Source organism: Schistocerca americana, chromosome 5 (assembly GCF_021461395.2).
Source record: "Schistocerca americana isolate TAMUIC-IGC-003095 chromosome 5, iqSchAmer2.1, whole genome shotgun sequence".
Classification (NCBI taxonomy): domain Eukaryota; kingdom Metazoa; phylum Arthropoda; class Insecta; order Orthoptera; family Acrididae; genus Schistocerca; species Schistocerca americana.
Genome location: NC_060123.1, coordinates 490,309,417 through 490,332,091, shown reverse-complemented (window position 1 = coordinate 490,332,091; position 22,675 = coordinate 490,309,417). Strand labels below are relative to the sequence as shown.

General features: G+C 42.1%; 1 protein-coding gene across 1 annotated transcript in view; it reads left to right on the top strand.

Moving 5' to 3' along the window:
- The window catches only part of LOC124615911 (high affinity cAMP-specific and IBMX-insensitive 3',5'-cyclic phosphodiesterase 8A), a 1,662,866-nt gene that overhangs the window by 1,365,893 nt on the left and 274,298 nt on the right, over nt 1-22,675 (top strand). The window contains exon 9 of the mRNA XM_047144089.1: nt 14,527-14,837. Within this exon, the coding sequence (XP_047000045.1) occupies nt 14,527-14,837 (311 nt within the window). The remainder of the gene's footprint in view (nt 1-14,526; nt 14,838-22,675) is intronic.

The window sequence follows — 22,675 nt, the reverse complement described above, 5'->3', positions numbered from 1 at the left end:
GCTGGTTGGCTATGCGTACATTATCTCACTACAACTTTCAAGAGTTTATCTACGGTGCAAACATTAGTTTTTCCCCTATTATTAAACTATGTGGTGTCGGAATACATTTACAACCCAAGAAACTTTTCGAGCATCTGAAATAGAACAGTCTTAGTTAAAGTGAAAGCACCTTGTGCAAACTGTCTGTTATCTGCTTTTTATCGCTTCACTAATGAGGACAGGAATATAAAGTGGACCAACAAATGACATTAGTTATTTTAGGATACACAGTTGCTGAGTTGTTGATGAAATTAGTACATCATGGACAATTCATACATAATGCAACTACACTTTCGTTATATAGCTAGAGAAGGCCGAGATGCACGCTATAAGCTCACGCAGGATGGCGTGAGGTCTGAAACAGGATACGTAATGAATGCTATAAAGAAAAGTACGTAGCTGCTGGAATACTTAACATTAATCCATCATTTGTATACAACGTTCTTGATGAGACATGCTTCATACGATAACTATCAATTGCTATGGCGCCTTGCTAGGTCGTAGCCATTGACTTAGCTGAAGGCTGTTCTAACTATCTTCTCTGCAAATAAACGAGGCTTCGTCAGTGTTGCATCGCTAGCTAAGTCGTCCATACAACTGGGGTGAGTGCTAGTAAGTCTCTCGAGACCTGCCGTGTGGTGGCGCTCGGTCTGCGATCACTGACAGTGGCGACACGCGGGTCCGAAATGTACTAATGGACCGCGGCCGATTTAAAGCTACCACCTAGCAAGTGTGGTGTCTGGCGTTGACACCACAACTTTATTCATAACGGCTCCTCATTTTAAAATGAAGTTAATCGGAATATAACGACAGTTTGTAGTAAATTAAAGGAATATATTTTTAACTAAAATCATGTAAGACATTGCTCTACATAATCAACACATTACATCTGTCCACCAGACATAGTATTCTCGTGTCATTATTAGCTGCCGCCAGTTCATGAAAGCAATTGTTCGCTGCACTTTTCACGTCGGCATCACTTCCGAAACGTTTCCCAAAGGTACTCTTTGAGCTTCGAGAGAATGTGAAAATCGCTACGAGCGAGATCCGGAATGGAATATGGGCGACCATTCGAACTAATGAAGTAAGACTTCTTGCAGTGACACGGTGAAGGCAGGCATTGCTGAACATTTCAGACAATTTTTTTCATTTCCTTTGTTCATTACTGCATACTCATATACTTCCTAAAGTTGACGATAAATTTCTCCAGGTTTTTACTTCGGTGGATACAAAAATCGAATGACACTCTTGGCCTCACAACCGGCACACAGTTAATTTTAAATGATCACAATAACAACTTAAACGACTAGCATTCACAATTCGCTGAGGAAACATGTCCAGGAAACCATTTGACCATAAATGAAAGCCTAATATCCTCGTGTATTAATTTAAAAAATTGCAATGAAAAATTGTTTGCCAGTGTTACCGTCTTTCCTTATTTTCACCGAAACTGATTTGATGTTATCTTTCTTATCTTTACTACTCTCCAAATTACAGTTATTATTGATATGGATTGCGCAGTAGCTACCAACACTTATCTTTAAGGAAAAAAGCTTGATACGAGTCATCATCATACTTAATCAAACAACGGAAACAAGTTGCACCAAATGAGCATCTTGCACAAACGATTAGGTCTCATGTTTTCCATTCGAAGAATATTAGACGGATGTGCATCGGTGCATGTCAGATTTATTGAAAATACTTCCTCGAATACAAATCTCTATAATAAAAGTAAAATAGGTACTGCCCTGTGTTAATTACATGGACAAGCAGCAGCTGCTCGGAGAGTTTTGGTAGCGTAGCAGCGACCTGAACGATGAACTTGACAGTTTTTTGACGAGCACAAGAGAAACTTTTTTGTCTTGTCAGATATATACATGAAATAAATCCACTTATTTTTCTATATAGTCTGACATTAAGTCAGTAAATTTCTTCCTGCGTTTCTCCCCCTCCCCCTATCTTCACAAATTTATTTTAGAAGACGTGGATGTGAAAGGGTCCCAATTGTGCTGGATATCGTGTATTTCCAATAATTAGTATTTCAGATTACTTTTCCAGTTGCTGAAGCACTTTCAAGTGTAGGTGCATTGTTCTGATGAAAAATGATTTTCATTGTGAATATTCCACCCTGAAGCGGAGTGTGCACCTTTCTTAACCTTCTGGCAGATCAAGCTTTTGAGCCTGAGCCGTACCCGAACACCGATCGTTGACTTACTTGGGAAACATTCTTACTGGCTGAACTACCAAGATATTGTTCGAAACCCACCTTGACGATTTTAATGTGTCAGGAAATTTCAAAGTAACACAGTCTGAAAGATTTGTTCTGGAAAGGATCGTTAAGTTGTTGCTAAGCCATTTCTCTGCTTTATCTTTCTACCCGTAATACTATTCCAACAATAGGTACAGGAGAGCTTCCATGAACTTTGGGAAGTGTGAAGGAAATACTGGGAGAACTGAAGCTGTCGATAGTTCAGTCGGTAAGAGATTAGGGGTTCACGTCCCGGTCAGGCGCACAGGCTTAATGTCAGGACGATTTTCATTCGGTTGGTGCCAAAGACTTATATAGAGTAATTTATTTTTCCCTCTGCTCGTAACCAATAAAAATAAATCCTTTTGCATCCTAGAAAACACTGACAAGTTTTTAACCGTCGTAGCAGTATGGCGAAGGAAATTTAATCTTTGCTTCAGGACCTTCGCTGTCTCTAAGAGGAAGCCCTTATTCTTAGCTCTCTTTCCTTCCATCGATTGGACTTAACGTATAGTCACTTTTAAGTTCTTTTACTTCTTGATTATCTAAGATTATGACACGGGCGCTTATGATCCCAGTTGTTTGTGCGCCCTAAAACAAAACAAAAAAGAGAAAAAAATATCATAGCGGCTCATCCGCAATGACAAATGGGGCAATGTCATGGATCGGATTATTTTTAAAATGTTGCAAACATTGCTGAGGCATTCGTTTTCGCATTTGCTTTTTAGTCATCATTCATTGTATGCGAAACACATCTTGCTCAAAATAATTTTCATTATTAATTTTTCACAAATAATGTACCCCACTCTTTCGTCTAATGTGTCTACGGCGGATACTAGTTGATGTATTTGAACTTCCGTTGTCCAGTATCGTCCACTTTGTCAATGTTTTCATGTGTGGTCACACAAAGCGAGACTGAAACTTTCTAAACGCAGTACGGTTGCTCCCTGAGAAGCAGAAGATAAGAGTTCCGAAGGGATGCAGTTAGTGAGCAAGATACAAAAAATTGCGATTTTTAGTTTAATTATGCATGTCGAAATGAGTCGTCTTGGAGAGAAGTAAGGGCACGTCTGAAATCAGTCGCCTATTTATTAACTGTCGAAAATGAAGAAACGCAAAACACACATTACACTATTATTGTAAAACGCGGTAGAACCCAAAAATTCTGAAAATTTGACGACACTTGATGTACACTAGAACGCAGCTTGTACCTAATGAAAAAGAAATTTTCATTGATATTAACGCCACCTCTGTGCCACATGAGACTTTTGTCCTTGCCACAATTCGGATAAGATACTTCCCATAATCTACTCCACACGATCTCTCCATGCTTATTTACTTTTCAGAGTAAGCTGTTAAATGTTTAAAGCATTCCCGTTCTTGTTTCCGAGACTAATTAGAATTAAAACTCCAGCTCTCTCCATTTGCCTCTGTTCTGTACCAGTGCCTCGGCGCTCCCTTTGGTGCGTAACAACATCGTGAATTTCTGTGATGTCTCTCAACCCCGAGACCTCGCTTCTATGCAGGGCCAGTGTCCCAGTGAAAGTTCCTGTTGTGCCCTCTGGGCTCTTGCAGCCTGTTTGGCGACATACAGAGTCCCAGTAAGCTGATACATGGAACGAGATTTTTGTTTAATTAAACACAATTTTATGTTTATTCATGAACAGGTGTCCATTTCGTTTGTGGCCTGCAGAACAGATTGATAGATCAATATATCTGATTCCGTACAGACAACAGTGTTAGAAATTCCAGGGACCCAGAGGTGAAGAAAATCTCTTGTCAGAGGCCATAGAGATCTGAATGTCCAGCAATAGTTTTGACCGGAACAGCGACTGTAATCAATACTGAAGCGGTCTCTCGGCGTTGAGAGACTGTGGAGAAGTTCACCTACATTAGTCGTCAAAGTTGACACGAACAACTCAATTGTTTCTTCCCTGATTACCAACTTCCGCAGTCTGCCACACTTGCTCCTAAACATTCCCCAACCTTATAACTGAACACTCTTCACATCCTAATCCAACGAAACTTTAACCGCCTGACCATGAAATCCGTCCAGAGATGTATCCATCCATTAACAGAATACTCGTTTTTGTCACAACACCTCTCCCTCTCTTTCCAACAGCTTGGCTCTCTATCCTCATTCCCATCGTTTCCAGCCCATATACTTCAGAAGTACTCTTCCACACCCTCATCATGTAAAGGTCATCTACATATCATCAAAAGTCGGTTTTTTGCTTTTAATATGGCCGAGCGGTTCTAGGCGCTACAGTCTGGAACCGCGCGACCGCTACGGTCGCAGGTTTGAACCCTGCCTCGGACATGGATGTGTGTGATGTCCTTCGGTTAGTTAGGTTTCAGTAGTTTTAAGTTCTAGGGTACTGATGACCTCAGCAGTTAAGTCCCATAGTGCTGAGAGCCATTTGAACCATTTCTTTTAAGAAAACCTCAACGAAGATAGCGCTATTCTTGCTTATAAACTGTGTGTAATTAACAGAATATTCTGAACAGGAAATTGAGGAGGATAATCGACGACAAGAAACGTCACTCAACGACGCTACAGAGATTCGAAGTTATAAGGCTGCCGCTCGGCAGTGAAGATGAGTGGGTCCCGGCGGAGGTTCGAGTCCTCCCTCCGGCATGGGTGTGTGTGTTTGTCCTTAGGATAATTTAGGTTAAGTAGTGTGTAAGCTTAGGGACTGATGACCTTAGCGACCGCATCTCGTGGTCGTGCGGTAGCGTTCTCGCTTCCCACGCCCGGGTTCCCGGGTTCGATTCCCGGCGGGGTCAGGGATTTTCTCTGCCTCGTGATGGCTGGGTGTTGTGTGCTGTCCTTAGGTTAGTTAGGTTTAAGTAGTTCTAAGTTCTAGGGGACTGATGACCATAGCTGTTAAGTCCCATAGTGCTCAGAGCCATTTTTTTGATGACCTTAGCAGTTAAGTCCCATAAGATATCACACATATTTGAACATTTTGAAGATGAGTGTGTTCGCACCACTGTGATGTTACGATAGGCGTGGATGGTTTCAGCGCCATCCAGCAGCATTTTGTCAGGTCCATTGCGAGTAGATGAGGAAGAGATTAGTCTTTAACGTCCCGTCGACAACGAGGTCATTAAGAGACGGAGAAGCAGCTCGGATTCCCATTGCGAGTAGTTCTGTTTGTAATGAGTCGGTGTACTAGTTCACGCTAGCACCTTAAAACGTTCGCTAGAGAGAGGCGTCAACCCTTATAACTTCGAAGTCTGTATTATCGATGGTTAACGTTCTCGGACATTGGTTCTGCCCTCGATTCGTAAAATCGTTTGACGTTTATCAGTGTAATTTTGGTACATCCTATACAGGGTGAATCACCTAATACTTGCATCGCAAAATTTGCGAAAATGGAAAGCGCTATATCCATGTGCGGTTTTCACAGAATGGATTGGTAGTCATAGGCTCGTATTATTAGTAAAAAAAAAAAAATGGTTCAAATGGCTCTGAGCACTATGGGACTTAACATCTGAGGTCATCAGTCCCCTAGAACTTAGAACTACTTAAACCTAACTAAACTAAGGACATCACACACATACATGCCCGAGGCAGGATTCGAACCTGCGACCGTAGCGGTCGCTCGGTTCCAGACTGAAGCGCCTTGAACAGCTCGGCCACACTGGCCGGCTATTATTAGTCAACCAACAGACTGTAATAATACTTAGAAAGTGTATTTTTTAACAGACATACACTTTTTTTAAATGGGACAACGCCTATTGACATCGACAAACTAAAAGTAGCGTAAATTGGGTGTCATTGCTGTTTGTTGAAGGAGTATAGTACGTGTTGTTAACAGACATCGTATTTTGAAAGGTTTTCGCACCGTCACTAGTTTGCGTCGTTCAGCCTGCGTAGTTGCTAGGTACGATGATGTTTTGTATGTTTACGGTGTGCATATACGAGTATGTCCGCTGAATGCAATGCAACTTGCTAGTATGTGACAGTCCAAGCTGTAGGTCTTGAGTGCACGATTTAAATTAACCAATGCAGAAAAATCCGACGTGTTCTAATGTTCAAATGTGTGTGAAATCTCATGGGACTTAACTGCTAAGGTCATCAGTCCCTAAGCTTACATACTACTTAACCTAAATTATCCTAAGGACAAACACACACACCCATGCCCGAGGGAGGACTCAAACCTCTGCCGGGACCAGCCGCACAGTCTAGGACTGCAGCAAAGCCGACGTGCTTATGGTGTATGGAGAGTGTAGGAAAAATGCTGTTCGTTCTTCTAAGGCGTATGCAGCAAGATATCCAAATGACGTCAACCACCTCGGCAATTATTTATGGAAGTGATTACGAGACTCGTGTTAACTTCTGTACACGGGCATTAAAACAGGATACTCAGAATCATGTATCTTGTTTAGTGATAAAGCCACATTTACCAGTGATTGATCCCCCTCAGTTTTCTATTGCTCTTTCTACTTTTATTTACTTTTCTTTGCGTAAGGGCTTCAATGTTGGGAATGACTGCTTCACCACAGCTCAGTCTCAAAACACATTTTAGATGATATCTGATATGTACCATCTCAGTCGTGTTTTACTGTTTCATTAGCGGAAAGAACTGCTCTGAAGTTGCGGGAACGCAAATTTTTGTAAAAGTCATTGACATCTACTCTACCGCTCATTAATTTCAATACACCCTGGTATTTCAGATTTACAACACAAATCAAACGATGTTTCTCACAAAATATAATTATATTAACTTCCACATATATAAATATAATACAATCACTTTCATAAAAGTATCCTCCTTTGGATTTAATGACTGCCTCACAAACTCAAGGGATGCGGTCAATCAGTTTCTGTAGGTGTCGTGAATATACACTCCTGGAAATTGAAATAAGAACACCGTGAATTCATTGTCCCAGGAAGGGGAAACTTTATTGACACATTCCTGGGGTCAGATACATCACATGATCACACTGACAGAACCACAGGCACATAGACACAGGCAACAGAGCATGCACAATGTCGGCACTAGTACAGTGTATATCCACCTTTCGCAGCAATGCAGGCTGCTATTCTCCCATGGAGACGATCGTAGAGATGCTGGATGTAGTCCTGTGGAACGGCTTGCCATGCCATTTCCACCTGCCGCCTCAGTTGGACCAGCGTTCGTGCTGGACGTGCAGACCGCGTGAGACGACGCTTCATCCAGTCCCAAACCTGCTCAATGGGGGACAGATCCGGAGATCTTGCTGGCCAGGGTAGTTGACTTACACCTTCTAGAGCACGTTGGGTGGCACGGGGTACATGCGGACGTGCATTGTCCTGTTGGAACAGCAAGTTCCCTTGCCGGTCTAGGAATGGTAGAACGATGGGTTCGATGACGGTTTGGATGTACCGTGCACTATTCAGTGTCCCCTCGACGATCACCAGTGGTGTACGGCCAGTGTAGGAGATCGCTCCCCACACCATGATGCCGGGTGTTGGCCCTGTGTGCCTCGGTCGTATGCAGTCCTGATTGTGGCGCTCACCTGCACGGCGCCAAACACGCATACGACCATCATTGGCACCAAGGCAGAAGTGACTCTCATCGCTGAAGACGACACGTCTCCATTCGTCCCTCCATTCACGCCTGTCGCGACACCACTGGAGGCGGGCTGCACGATGTTGGGGCGTGAGCGGAAGACGGCCTAACGGTGTGCGGGACCGTAGCCCAGCTTCATGGAGACGGTTGCGAATGGTCCTCGCCGATACCCCAGGAGCAACAGTGTCCCTAATTTGCTGGGAAGTGGCGGTGCGGTCCCCTACGGCACTGCGTAGGATCCTACGGTCTTGGCGTGCATCCATGCGTCGCTGCGGTCCGGTCCCAGGTCGACGGGCACGTGCACCTTCCGCTGACCACTGGCGACAACATCGATGTACTGTGGAGACCTCACGCCCCACGTGTTGAGCAATTCGGCGGTACGTCCACCGGGCCTCCCGCATGCCCACTATACGCCCTCGCTCAAAGTCCGTCAACTGCACATACGGTTCACGTCCACGCTGTCGCGGCATGCTACCAGTGTTAAAGACTGCGATGGAGCTCCGTATGCCACGGCAAAATGGCTGACACTGACGGCGGAGGTGCACAAATGCTGCGCAGCTAGCGCCATTCGACGGCCAACACCGCGGTTCCTGGTGTGTCCGCTGTGCCGTGCGTGTGATCATTGCTTGTACAGCCCTCTCGCAGTGTCCGGAGCAAGTATGTTGGGTCTGACACACCGGTGTCAATGTGTTCTTTTTTCCATTTCCAGGAGTGTATGTGATTCCACACATCCTTAACAATATTCCAGAGATGTTCCTTGCTGGATATATTAACTTCCCTGATACGTCTGTCGACTCCATCCCAGACCATTTCAATGGGATTACAGTCGGGGCTTTGGGACGCCCATGCAATATCATTCAGTACTTTCTGTTTTTCCTTTGATTCAATGTAGTTCGTACAGTATGCCGACCGATGTTTCAGGACATTATCGTGTTGTAAGGTAAACCCTTTCACTATTAAGCGAAACCCACTTCGTATTGCATGATACTCAAGTATGCGGTGGTACTGCTTCCCATCCATACTTCCTTCAATTGTCACAATGTCGCCAACTCTATCTCCGGCAAAACATCCTCAAGCCATAATAGTACCTCCACCGTGTTTAACTGTAGGTAGAACGCACTGCTCGGCTACCCTTTCCCCTACAAATCGACGAACAAATATTCTCCTTCTGGTTCCAAAAATCTTGAACTTTGATTCATCGGTGAATAACACCTTCGTCTACTCTTCCTCTGTCCAATTAAGATGTTTTCTAGCCCATTCAAGTCTCTTCTGTTTATTTAAGGGCCTTAGAAGGGGTTTTCCTGCTGTGACATATTTTTTCAAGCCAGCTTCAGTCAGTATCCTTTTTACTGTTGCAACAGATGTTGTTGTCCTGTTTATTTCTACGAATTTTGCACGAATATGGGACGCTGTTTTGAATCTATTTCTCTTACTGGTAATTCTGATATATTTATCATCACTTTTAGCTGTTTTACGATGGCGTCCTATCCTTATTGCTACCTGTTGTCTTCTGGCGGTGAAGGGCGTATTGCACTCCCCCTATAGACACACTACGCTGTTTCGAAATTTGGCGAATAGATAAACCGCTTGGCTAAGTGCTACAATTGCAGCACGTTTTTCTATGGATATCTCCACTCGTGGAGCCATACTAGTCATTTGCACATTTCGATGTCTCGAAGAAACTGGCGTGCAACAACCACATGTTACGTATCGTAGCAATGCTTGCCGTTTGCTGCGGATATCTTCACATCACTACAGGGAACAACACAGGTGCAGCAAATGCGGCGTCCGTCGTAAATAGGTAAACAAACATATCAGGTAGGGCATAACGTTTGCGCACACAACATTCTTTGTTGGGTACTATTGTATCTCGATGACCACAAACAAAAATCATGATTTGTGCACAACGGTTGCGCTATTCCTTTGCTTCCTCAACAGTACCCACGGTATTAGACCTTTATTGAGTGTATTGACATTAATGACCGGTAGTGTATCTTTCAGTTCTGAAGCACACTAAAGGTCTATGATTTCCATTTGAAGAGGGTGGCTTACAGAATCGGCATCCAAGAGTACGGAGCGGCGAAAATTCCTATATCTGTTTCCAAGCGCGAAATATCAGTGAATCTTGTTTCAAATTCAGTACGCAGTTTTCTTAAAAGTTCTGTATGCTCTGCAAAATCTGCAGCACTGGCAAAGTTTGTTAATGCTGGCAGTTTCGGGAAGTAAGAGACGTTTCTCGCCTCCAGCTGCCTTTTCCAGAGCAACAGTTCGTCTTTAATACCTTCCCTTGAAGTGACACGCACAAGGCGCGAAGGCGCCCTGTCACATCAGCTAAAAAGGATAAATCACAAATCCATCTGTCCCCGACAGTTCAGGAATACTTTCTTCTTTCACTTCCATGGATAACGACATTTCTTGGTGCAGTTTTATGATGATAATTTTAGCACGACTGAGCTAGCTAACCTCAAAGTGATAAGGTGAATCTCCATATTCACAACCGATATCGTCCAGAATCGCATTGAACAAGCGATAAATGAATCCTTTTACTGGAATAAAATTAGTGATTTTCACAACCAGACTCATTAAATTATTCAGTTTTATGCTTTTGGAACACAAATGTTGTTGATGCATCGGACAATGTGTATGGATAACCAGAAGATCAAGATTCTTCATTTTTCTCTCGACGCATCCTACTAAGCCACCGATTTCGCCAGTCATAGCAGGACCAGCATCAGTTGCCACGGTAGTTAGTACTTCCCACGGCAGACCAAATTTCCCTATAACCGCTTCAAGTGCATCTAACGTGTCTTGACAAGTTTTTATGTCTTTCAGTGGGGTAAGTTCCAACATCTCTTCGCGAAATTGCAGCATTTTGTTTACTGTCCTAATGAAAAATACCTACTGTGTTGTGTCTGACAAGTGAAGACTGTCATCCAAAGTCGAAGAAAATGCAACACTGTCTTTAACATTCATTGTCAGATGAGCCTCCAACTCTTCTGCTAATTCTTGAATTCAGCGCATTACAGTGGCTCGAGGAAGTGACACGAATTGTAGCTTCGGAACCGTTTGTGGGTACAGCTCTTCCGTCGCTATTACAAGGCACCTGTTAATAGATTCCCCTTCAGCAAATAGCTTAAACGGCACAGCTATCTAATGAGAAATTCTGTAACTAATCCCCTCAGAAGAATCTCTTCCAGGATGATCAACGTCCTGCAAATAATATGAAATATTTGTATCAAATAATATCAGTAGCATGAACTTTCAAAACTGACATTGTAGTTGTTGAATCGAAGCAGTTTTTCTTCATTCCTTCCACTGCCACCATGTTACATACAAAACTTATTATTAAGTGTTAATTTACGTCGTTTGAAAAGCTAGCGTTCAGTTCAAACATTATTGCCTTTTGTTCGTAGTCAACATATTTGACGTAATCTTCCGCGTGGTTTACTGCGTAATTACGTCTTTAACTGAATTTCTTTATGTACTTTCCTGTATATAACTTTGTGACATACTAAAAATTTTACACGACCATCCTGGTCCGCAGAAAGGTGTAGCTCCTCCCTCGCAGCATTAAAACGAGGTGGTGCTGATGGCCTGCTGTTACAGCTGCTTGCTGCCTCTGTCATGTCTAAATGCGCCGACGGCTGGGATTGCCTCCGATCTTTCCGTTGCTCTCGCCTGTTGCTCTGTTTACTTCTCGCGACTCCACGTTCCCAATCGGTTTTCCTGAGCCGCCGTGATTTAGAAGCTTAAATTTTTTACACCGCCAAGGTACCGTAGACCTTAGTATTTGACGTAAGTTTCAACTCGATACCTTTCCTCGTTTTCGAAAAAAAAAAACGTGGGTGCGTATGCGAAGTTGCAATACTTTGAAGAAACCTTACGAAGTCCAAAATTTTGCTAGCAATGTAACTAAATTTGGCAGAGTTATTCAGGAATGTGGTATGGGTACACACATACGTTTACATGCTTATTGAAGTTATAAGTTTTTTATTATAGACAACTGAAATTTTTTCAATAAGGTGAGTACAAATGTTCCTTTTCTGAAAAATCCATCAGAACTAAATTAATGTTTTTTGCAGAAAGTTTGACATACGACTATTACAAACATCTGGAAAACAGAGTTCAAAAATGTTCAAATGTGTGTGAAATCTTATGGGACTTAACTGCTAAGACCATCAGTCCCTAAGCTTACACACTACTTAACCTAAATTATCCTAAGGACAAGCACATACACAAATACCCGAGGGAGGACTCGAACCTCCGCCGGGATCAAATGTTAAAATGTGTGTGAAATCTTATGGGACTTAACTGCTAAGGTCATCAGTCCCTAAGCTTACACACTACTTAACCTAAATTATCCTAAGGACAAACACACATACCCATGCCCGAGGGAGGATTCGAACCTCCGCCGGGACCAGCCGCACAGTCCATGACTGCAGCGCCTAGACCGCTCGGCTAACCCCGCGCGGCGGAAAACAGAGTATTGATATCTTCTTTTGCTAGATTTTTATTGCTCTTCAAATTACTGTGAAAAGAAAATATCAAATCTTAAGGCTTTTCTCGTACATAAGTGTCTTGCTATTGCAGTAAATGAAAAATTTTCCCACAGAATGTTTCACTGTAGTATTGACTAATTCCATACCAAAATTAAGTCTATAAAGTCACTGATTATTCACGAAAAGGTACATAAAGTTACCAAAATGTAAGTTACGGGAAACCTGAATCAAAGATTTGACATGTTTCTACTAGGCCTTACATGATCTGGATGAATTGGTGTAAACGATATGGATTCTCTTCTTCATCCTTAAGCTCTCTTTTCGTTGCTTGTCTTCTTAAGTTAACCTGATTTTCTAATTGAGTAACAATAATGTCAGCTGCACTAGTTCTCCTGTTATCGATTTGTTTCAATATCGGCAGTGTGAAAACTCCTGGATCAAATCCTAGCCTCTGTAGAGGCCATAGTCTGTCTAGATTGGCACAACTAAAAACTATAAACAAGCATCATAGACTGCAAATTCGTCAGCAGTCCGGAAACAAATGTTATATTGTTGTATGATTTTCCTATCAGAGAATTGTAAATTTCATTAGGATTTTGAGTTTTTCCATCGTTAGACTATAAAGATAGAAAAATGATAAGGAACCTGTACAAATACGAGACAGCAGTTATCCGTGGACGGACAAAACAATAAGAGGTGCAGATACGGAAAGGTGTTCCAGAAGGTTCCGCACTATCCCCTGTTATCTTTAACGTATACATTGAAGAGGCGCTGAAAAAAGCAAGGGGAAAGACAGGTGTAGTAATTCATGGCCAACGAATAGATATGATAAGATATGCCGATGATATAGCTGTCCTAGCTGAAAGTGAAGATCTTGTAGTCCTACGGAATAGAATAAATAAAGTTATGGGGGAAGAATATAATATGAGAATTAATAAAGCAAAAACAAAAGTAATGGCATGCGACAAAAAAAAGATCAAGTGAAAGTCCAAGTTCATGTAGACAATGAACTGCTTGAACAAGCTGATAAATTTGCTTATCTGGGCAGTAATATTACCAGGGATGGAAGGAGCAAGGCAGAAGTGAGAAGTAGAGTTGCTCAAGCAAAGGCTGCTTTTAACAATAAGAAAAATATCTTAACATCTAAGAGCATCAGTCTTGAAATCAGGAAAAGATTTTTGAAATCGTATGTGTGGAGTGTGGCATGCTATGGGTGTGAAACATGGACTCTCGGGACAGAGGAAGACCAGAAGCTAAATTCTTTGGAAATGTGGTGCTATAGACGCATGCTCAAAATGCTCGACAAGGTCACAAACGAAGTGGTTCTGGAAAGAGCAGGTGAGAAGAGAAGCTTCTGGAGTTCCATTGTTAAAAGAAGAGTGCAATTTACAGGCCATCTATTAAGACATAAAGGACTCCTGAACACAATCATAGAGGGATATTTCGAGGGAAAAAGACACAGAGCAAGACCACGGCTGAGGTACATGGATCAAATCGTGAAAGATGTGGGATGTAACACCTATAAAGAAATGAAGAGAAAAGCTGAAAGACGCACAGAATGGAGACAAGCCGCCATTGTAGCTGTTGCAAACCAATTCTTGGATTGACCACTACAGAAGAAGACTTCTGTAGAAGTTCTGAATCTGGTAAAACACCGAAACGTTCCCCTGATTGTGACTGCATGAAACTGGAAAAAAACACCACAGGAATGAGTAGTAGGACGAAATACAGAACAAGAAAGGGTCATGACCCCGTGCAAGCTTCTACCCATTATTATTTTTAATCACACTTATGGGTGGAATTGGAAAGTAATGTTCAGGAATTGATATTTCAATACACTGTAGTAAATGTAGATCCAATATTTTTTTATTGCAATTTTGATCGCTTTCGCCTACGTTCCCCTTAAGACGCGGACAGGCAGACGGACAACATAGTAGTCTTACAAGGGTTCTGTTTTAACTTATTAACATATGGAACCCTAAAAAGAGTTATCTGTGTAACAGGCGGACCTGAAATCCTGTAATTTTGTCTGAAAACGCGGCCTTTGAAATTGCTTCAAAACCAAATGATGAATAATTGGTTCCGTGAACTAGTAAGAGTATTTTTTTTTATTTATTTATTTTTATTTTTTTATTTTTTATTTTTTATTTATTTATTTATTTATTTATTTATTTTGCAGTACGTGAATCGCGCCGGCGAGAAGATATCGGGCTACAGCCAGCGCGAGCTGCTGGGGCGGAACGTGCTGGAGCTGAACCAGATGGAGGGCAAGGAGCTGATGTTCCAGCAGCTGAGCCGCGGCCGCGAGTGGGAGGGCACGGTGGCGTGGCCGCGCAAGGGCCCGGCCGCCGCCTCCGCCTCCACCGCCGCCATCACCGCCCCCATCGCCACCCCCACCGCTGGCAGCGCCGGCGGCGAGACCACCGCCGCAGCCAACCCGCCTCCCGTGCCACTCGCCTGCCGCGTGCTGCCCGTCGCCGTCACCGGCAGGTCAGTCCTGCCACGGTCGCCCCTCAGAAAACACTCACAAAGTTTGTTACCACGTCAAAAGAAAAGAAAAAATCAAAGTGCGACCGTTATGATAGTGTTAGACTGCCGGCACATACGCGAAGTACACTACTACAGCGCGGAAGACTACGTATTCTGCGCGCGACTCACAGAGAACATTGCAGAGTGCCCCTGAGAGCTACAAAACCAAGAAGAATCGATTCTCGGATTTTGCAAGATTATTGCGTTCTTTTTTGAGGAGAAGGTGTCTATATTTATGATAATACTAAGTCAAATCACCAACAAAAATATACATTTTCATACATATCATGACCATTATGCCATACTTAAATAGTTCATCCTCGTCACCCTTGACGACTACGTATGCTAACAATGAAAGGCATTGTAAAATACAAATAAGAACTACCAATGTCCTTACTGTAAACTTCACCAATATTAAAAGTGTGGTCAGTAATAGTGTCATGATTATTAATACTTTCAAGGCCAATAATAACAATAAAACGATTTATATTATTTCCCCTGACATATAATCCTCTCTGTAGTAAATTACCAAAGAAGAAATATACGTAACAAAAGACATAAAAATAACGTACATTCAATCCAAAATTAAAGTCATAACAACCATAGAGCCATTCACTTAAAAAGTTCTCATTCAACAAAAACTCTATAATCAATTATTAAATAATAAATTCCTAAAATAAAAGTTATAGTTCTTGAAAAGAACAAAGAAAAAACTCAAAGAACAAATAGAAAATAAATTCACGGCCTAAGATGATAAACCTAATATCATTGATTCCACAGTGAAGTTGCAGCATTAGAAAATTGCACCGATATGGAGGAAGATGTTCAGCAGATAGGCACTTGGTGCAGGGAGTGGCAACTGACCCTTAACGTAGACAAATGTAATGTATTGCGAATACATAGAAAGAAGGATCCTTTACTGTATGATTATATGATTGCCGAACAAACACTGGTAGCAGATACTTCTGTAAAATATCTGGGAGTAAGCGTACGGAACGATTTGAAGTGGAATGATCATATAAAATTAGTTGTTGGTAAGGCGGGTGCCAGGTTGATATTCACTGGGAGAGTCCTAAGAAAATGTAGTCCATCATCAAAGGAGGTGGCTTACAAAACACTCGATCGACCTATACTTGAGTATTGCTCATCAGTGTGGGATCCATACCAGGTCGGGTTGACAGAGGAGATAGAGAAGATCCAAGGAAGAGCGGCGCGTTTCGTCACACGGTTATTTGGTAAGCGCGATAGCGTTACGAAGATTTTTAGCAAACTCAAGTGGCAGACTCTGCAAGAGAGGCGCTCTGCATCGCGGTGTAGCTTGCTGTACAGTTTTCGAGAGGGTGCGTTTCTGGATGAGGTATCGAATATATTGCTTCCCCCTACTTATACCTCCGAAGGAGATCACGAATATAAAATTAGAGAGATTCGAGCGCGCACGGAGGCTTTCCGGCAGTCGTTCTTCCCACGAACCACACGCGACTGGAACAGGAAAGGGAGGTAATGACAGTGGCACGTAAAGTGCCCTCCGCCACACACCGTGGGGTGGCCTTTGGAGTATAAATGTAGATGCAGATGTACCACCATAGTGAACAACAGCCACTGTAAGCCATCCAGATCTTTGACCGAAAGCATCAAACTTTGTCATGTTAAAATTAGAAATACCAACAACAAAGACACAAGGACCTGTGAACCAATGCCCTTAACCTTCATTTAATATCACAAATTAGATGTTATAGAAAGGTTTGTTCTATCTTTTCAGTCAAAGAAGAAGCTTGTAAGACCTTTTATAAATTACTCTTATCTTTAACTGGTTGGGCAAGTGAAGTGCTATCTTGGTACAATGCCAGGGTTTTTAGTACGAACCACAGCTTTACCTGTACAGTTATTAGGGTGAGTCAAATGAAAACCTTAAATATTTTTTATATATTATTTATTGTGCAGAAGTGGTACAAAGCTGTATCACTTTTCAACATAATCTCCCCCACGCTCAATGCAAGTCCTCCAGAGCTTACAAAGTGCATAAATTGCCTTAGAAAAAAATTATTTTCGTAGTTCACGCAACCACTCATGCACCGCGTGGCGTACCTCTTCATCAGAACGGAACTTCTTTCCTTCCATTGCATTATTGAGTGGTCCAAACATATGGAAATCACTTGGGGCAAGGTCTGGTGAGTATGGTGGATGAGGAAGACACTCAAAATGCAGATCTGTCATTGTTGCAACTGTTGTACGGGCAGTGTGGGGCCTTGCATTGTCATGTTGCAAAAGGACACCTGCTGACAGCAATCCACTTCGATTTCATTTGGTTGCAGCCCGCAGATGATTTTTTAGGAGATTTGTGTATGATGCACTGGTGACAGTGGTCCCTCCAGGTATGTAATGCTCCAAAATGGCGCCTTTTTCGTCCTGAAAGAGAGTCAGCATAACCTTCGCTGCTGATGGTTCTGTTCGAAACTTCTTTGGTTTTGGTGATGAGGAATGGCGCCATTCCTTGCTCGCTCTCTTCGTTTCCGGTTGGTGGAAGTGAATCCAGGTTTCGTCCCCAGGAAGCCATCACCTTCACAAGCATCAGGAGTCAGCTGCCGTGGCACCCATCTTGCAGTCACTTAGTAAAACTGGAGCACATCATGCACAATGTGAGGTGCTGACCCATGACTAATCTGTAAACATGCTGCAATGTCATTCAGTGCCACTCGGCAGTTTTCCTTCACTATGGCTTCAACTGCTGCAATGTTCTGTGGAGTCACAACTCGTTGTGCCTGACCTGGACGATGAGCATCTTCCACTGAAGTCACACCATTTGCGAACTTCCTACTCCATTCATAGACGTGCTGCTGTGACAAACATGCATCACCGTGCTGAACCTTCATTCTTAGATGAATTTCAATAGGTTTCACACCTCCACTACTCAAAAACCGAATAACAGAGCGCTGTTCTTCCCTGATGCAAGTCGCAAGTGGGGCGGTCATCTTTATACTGATACTGCGACGGTGTGTGTGTGCATCTGCACTATGCTGCCACCTACAGGCCATACTGCACGCTGTTTGTAGCACGCTTACCAACTTACAAGACAACAGCGGGAAATTTCGACTTGTTATTGCAAATTTAAGGTTTTCATTTCACTCACCCTCGTATATGAGTGTAGGGAAAACCACTTTAATTGAGAGTATTATAAAAAAAAAGTACAATGTTTGTATGCCAGTGACTGATATGTTTGGTTTTGGTAGTTATGAATCTGGTAAGAAATAAGTAATATTGTTTGTTGAAGAGTTCGAGTGGAAAGTTTGGAAGAATTATACTTATATTTTGAAGAGAATAGTAGAAGGTGGGATTGTTAATTTTAATGTGAAAAACAAACCTGGATTGGAAATCCCTCTTCGTGGGCTCTACATATCACATTTTTATGCGCCCTATTTTTCCAAACGATGGATGTCGTATGCTCTTGTTGTGGTCTTCAGTCTGCAGCCTGGTTTTATGCAGCTCTCCACATTACCCTATCCTGTGCAAACCTTCTTCACCTCTGAATAACTACTGCAGCCTACAAGGGGCAGTCAAATGAAAACGAGATTATGGGAAAAGGTAAGTGAACTGTTTATTATTTCAATAGTAATCGCTATAATTGCTAATACATTTATCCCACTGTGGAACTAGACGGTAGTGCCTTCATGGAAAAATGTTTGCGGTTCCCTACGGAACCATGACTGCACCCATGAGGATTTACATGCTGCCAAGGTTGTTTCGACCACGCTGGACAAGTTTATCTGGGAAGCCCTAACACATCCTGCAGACAGTCCCAACCTCTCCCCATGCGATTTTCATATTTTTCGTTCCCTGATGAAAGACATCCGTGGCCGTAGATTTGTTTCGTAAGAACAGATGTACACTCGGGTGCAATCATTATACCCTAGCAACAACAATTATTATTCCATGAAGGCGTTGATCATCTTGTCTCACAGTGAGATAAATGTATTAAAAGTTATGGCGTTTGCTTTTGAAGTAAGCATTTTACTTGCCTTCTTCCGTCTGTCTCATATTCATTTGACTGCCACATCCATTTTAACCTTTTTACGGTCTTCATCTCTTCACCTCTCTCTACAATTTTTGATCCCCACACTTCCCTGCAATACCCAAATGACGATTCCTTGAAGTTTCAGGCTGTGCTCTATAAACAGAGTCGTCCTTTCAGTAAGTTGTGCCATAAATTTCTTTCTCTCCGATTCGATTCCATACTCCTCATTGGTTACATGACCTACGCATTCGATCATCAACGTTCTTCTATAGCAGCACATTTTCAAAAGCTTCTGTTTCCTGCTCCTTTGAACTGCTTATCGTACACGTTTCACTTCAGTGCAAGGCTGCACTTCAAATATCTCCAGAAGAGGCCTCCTGTGGTGTCGTCCAAAGATCGCGGTGTTGCAACAAAGTCGGCATCTCGCATCGATACGACAGAAGATAACAATGCCTCGATTCATAGTGCAACGACGAATGGGAGGCACTGGCGAAGCCACACCTTGTCTCAGCTTCGCAGCGCCACCGCACCGAGACGCTGATATAGAGCCGAGCAGGAGGCCCGCCCCAGTTAGTGATGAACGATTAAGACGACAGAATCATCCTAGACAGGGCAGGAGTATATTTCAAATTTTATGACGAAAATTAACATTGAGACCATGCACTCGAAACGAAGAGTGTTCTAAAATTGTCTATATCCAGTGATACTTTAATATTCAGAAAATTGTCAATAATCTGAACGTTCCTATGGAAGTGCAGTATACAATGTTACGTAAAAATTCATATCTATATTGTAAAAAGTGAACTAATACTTTACATCTTCTAGTTCCCACTCGTTGTCCTCTCTCCATCCGCTTACTTAAGGCTAACTTAAATTAGTTGCTTTGTGCAGTGTTTACCTTGCGGCATTTTCTGCTTCTGCTGAGGTGGTGTGTGTTTATGTTATCATCTTTATTTGTGTGTCGGAGCACGTAAAGAATAAACCGTTATATTGACGATCGTATTTTCGTCAGGTACAACACTTCATAACACTTAAATCTATATTAAATGCTATGAAATTCTTTTTTCAGATAGGTTTTTCTTGCTATAGCCTGTCTGCATATTGCATTCTCTTTACTTCAGCTATCACCAAATTTTTGGCACCCAAACAGCAAAACTCGTCTACTACGTAGTACTTTTCGTGTTTAATTTCTAGGCTTATTCCCTCAGCGTCACCTGATTTAATTCGACTACATTTCACAGCGCTAGTTTTACTTTTGTTCATGCTGATCTTATAACCTCTTTTTAACACATCCATTCCGTTCATCTGTTCTTCTAAGACCTTAACGGGTACTACGTCATCAGCAAATCTTGTTTTATTGCTCCCCCCTCAACTTAAATCGCCTTACCAAATCTCTTCTAGATTTTATTTACTGCTTGCTCAATGTACAGTCTTAATAATATCGGAGTTAGGCTACAACCCTAGCTCACTCCCTTCTCAACCACTGTTCGCCTTTCACATTCTAAAACTTTTGTAACTGCAATCTGGTTTCTGCGCAAGCTGTAAATAACCTTTCGTTCCCTCTATTTTATACCTGCTACCTTCACAATATCGAGGAATGTGTCCATTTCTCTAAATCTATAAATGCTTTAAATGCAGGTTGGCATTCCTTTAGGCTATCTTCTAAGATAAGTCGTAGGGTCACTATCTGGGGTGCCATTTCATTATAAAACATGGCCCCTTTCGTTGACACCCGCAGTCCCCTTGCAGCACAGCGGTAGACCACACACGGCGAAAGTCTCTAAGGCGTGTCTTCGTGCTTTCCAAAGCTTAACTTGGCCAGCAAGGTCACCGTATCTCTCCTCAGTTGAGAACATTTGGAGCATTATGTTTAAGGCCTTCCAACCAGCTCGGGATTCTGACGATCTAACTCCTTAATCTGGTACGACATCCCTCAGGAAGACATTCGAGAACTTTGTCAGTTAATGCCAAGCCGAAAAACTGCTTGAATAAGGACCAGAGGTGGACCAACGTGTTATTGACTTGCACAATTTTCGAAGCTCTTTTCCTTGAATAAATCATCCAATTTTTTTGATCTCATTTGTTTGTACGTGTTCATCACATATATTGATTTCCGTCCCATTCGAAGAATTCCGGTGGTGCGCCGGTTTGATTTTTTTTTTTTTTTTTTTTTTTACTTTTTCCCTTAGAGTTTACAACTTCGTTATTTTGAAGTCATAATTAAAATTTTATGAGTATTACTCGTACTACGAAAGAACAATGTGCTTGTCAGGGAGACAGTTTTTACCCCAATTTTGCCTCTTATCTTCTCTTAATACGATTTAATGTTAGCAAAATAAATCGTGCACTTTACAACACAGTGTTGATTATGGTTAGGACCAGGACCTCTTCCAGAAGTTGCACCGTGCAGAGATGACTGACTACTAGCCACCACAGCTTTACTTCAACCAGTACCTCACTTCTAATTCCACGCATTAAAGAAGTTCTCTTCAGTTCCTTGCAGAACTAGTAAGTGCAAAAATTTATTAGAAAAACCACCTTGACGCTATCGCTAAGCCGTTGCCCACAGTATTCTTTCTGCACATGATACCGTTGCAGTATACTCGTGGCCTGGCACTTATTGTTCGTACTATCCTTGGAATGCGAACCACCCGAAAACCGAGATTGAAAGTCGTTGTATCCAATTTTTTGACCAAGTTATTGCATTTCTTTTTATTTCCAGAGGTGATGCCATCAAGGAACTTTATTTCTTTCTCTAGTATTTTATCATTCGCTTTAGAGTCACACCTAAATTTTAGTAACCTCTTGGACCAATAGCATTCTCACAATTTTCCGTTCTCTCTTTACGTTTCCGAGTTCTCCTATCTTTATTTCAGCTACGGTTTCGCCAGCGTACTTGCATACATACTTTATCATTTTCTTCCTGTGTTGTAATGCTCTAGCTTGGCTCCGAAACTCTAATTATTCACATCTGTACTTAACTGATAGCCTTTTTTTTAAGTCTCTTTCTTTGAGATTTTTGGTCTCTCCGTCATGATCCTTTTCAGTATTAGTGATGGAATTCACGTATTTTTTTTTCGATAATCACTGATCAAGCACCGTTATACTCACAGAGGAATCAGATTTTGTGAAATATATCTGGGTCTCTGTTGGTTTCAGCTGTACACTTGCCTCGTAGCAGTCACTGCACTTTTAAAAGTGCAAGCGTAACCTTACCTGGGCACTTGTTGCGCAGATTTTAAGTTCTCTCTTTCATTTTCACGTTTCTTTCTCAAGGACACAGCTGAATGAAATCCTGCTCACACCTCAGAGGCCTCATATTACTCTAGAGGTACACAGGATGTTAAAGAAGAATTCCATATTTTGAGAGGTGGTAGTATGAACCAAAACAGGGAAAAAGTCTAGCAAACATGGGCTCTAAAATGCATAGCTTAAGATACATGAGCACTTGTTCATCTTCCCTACAGTGAAATCCATCTTTTCTACTGCAAGTTCTTTGCTATTACGAACGACCTACAAATGCAGTAAACAAATGAGGACAAATTCCTGTGTTACTGTCCGTAGATACAGAATGCAGTAAACACCTGTAGTAAGCGATATTCACAGTTCTGAATAAGTACACGGTATACATTAGTTCTGACGGAAACAGGTTGTGTTGTTAAAATTTTATAAAATGTTTTACCAGCGTAATGAAAGCCTATTACTCAACACGGGAAGTGACAGACACGATCTTCTGTTGTGGTCTGGCAAATGGAAGCAATCGTCGAGCCGGTTTACAATTTCCCGTGTG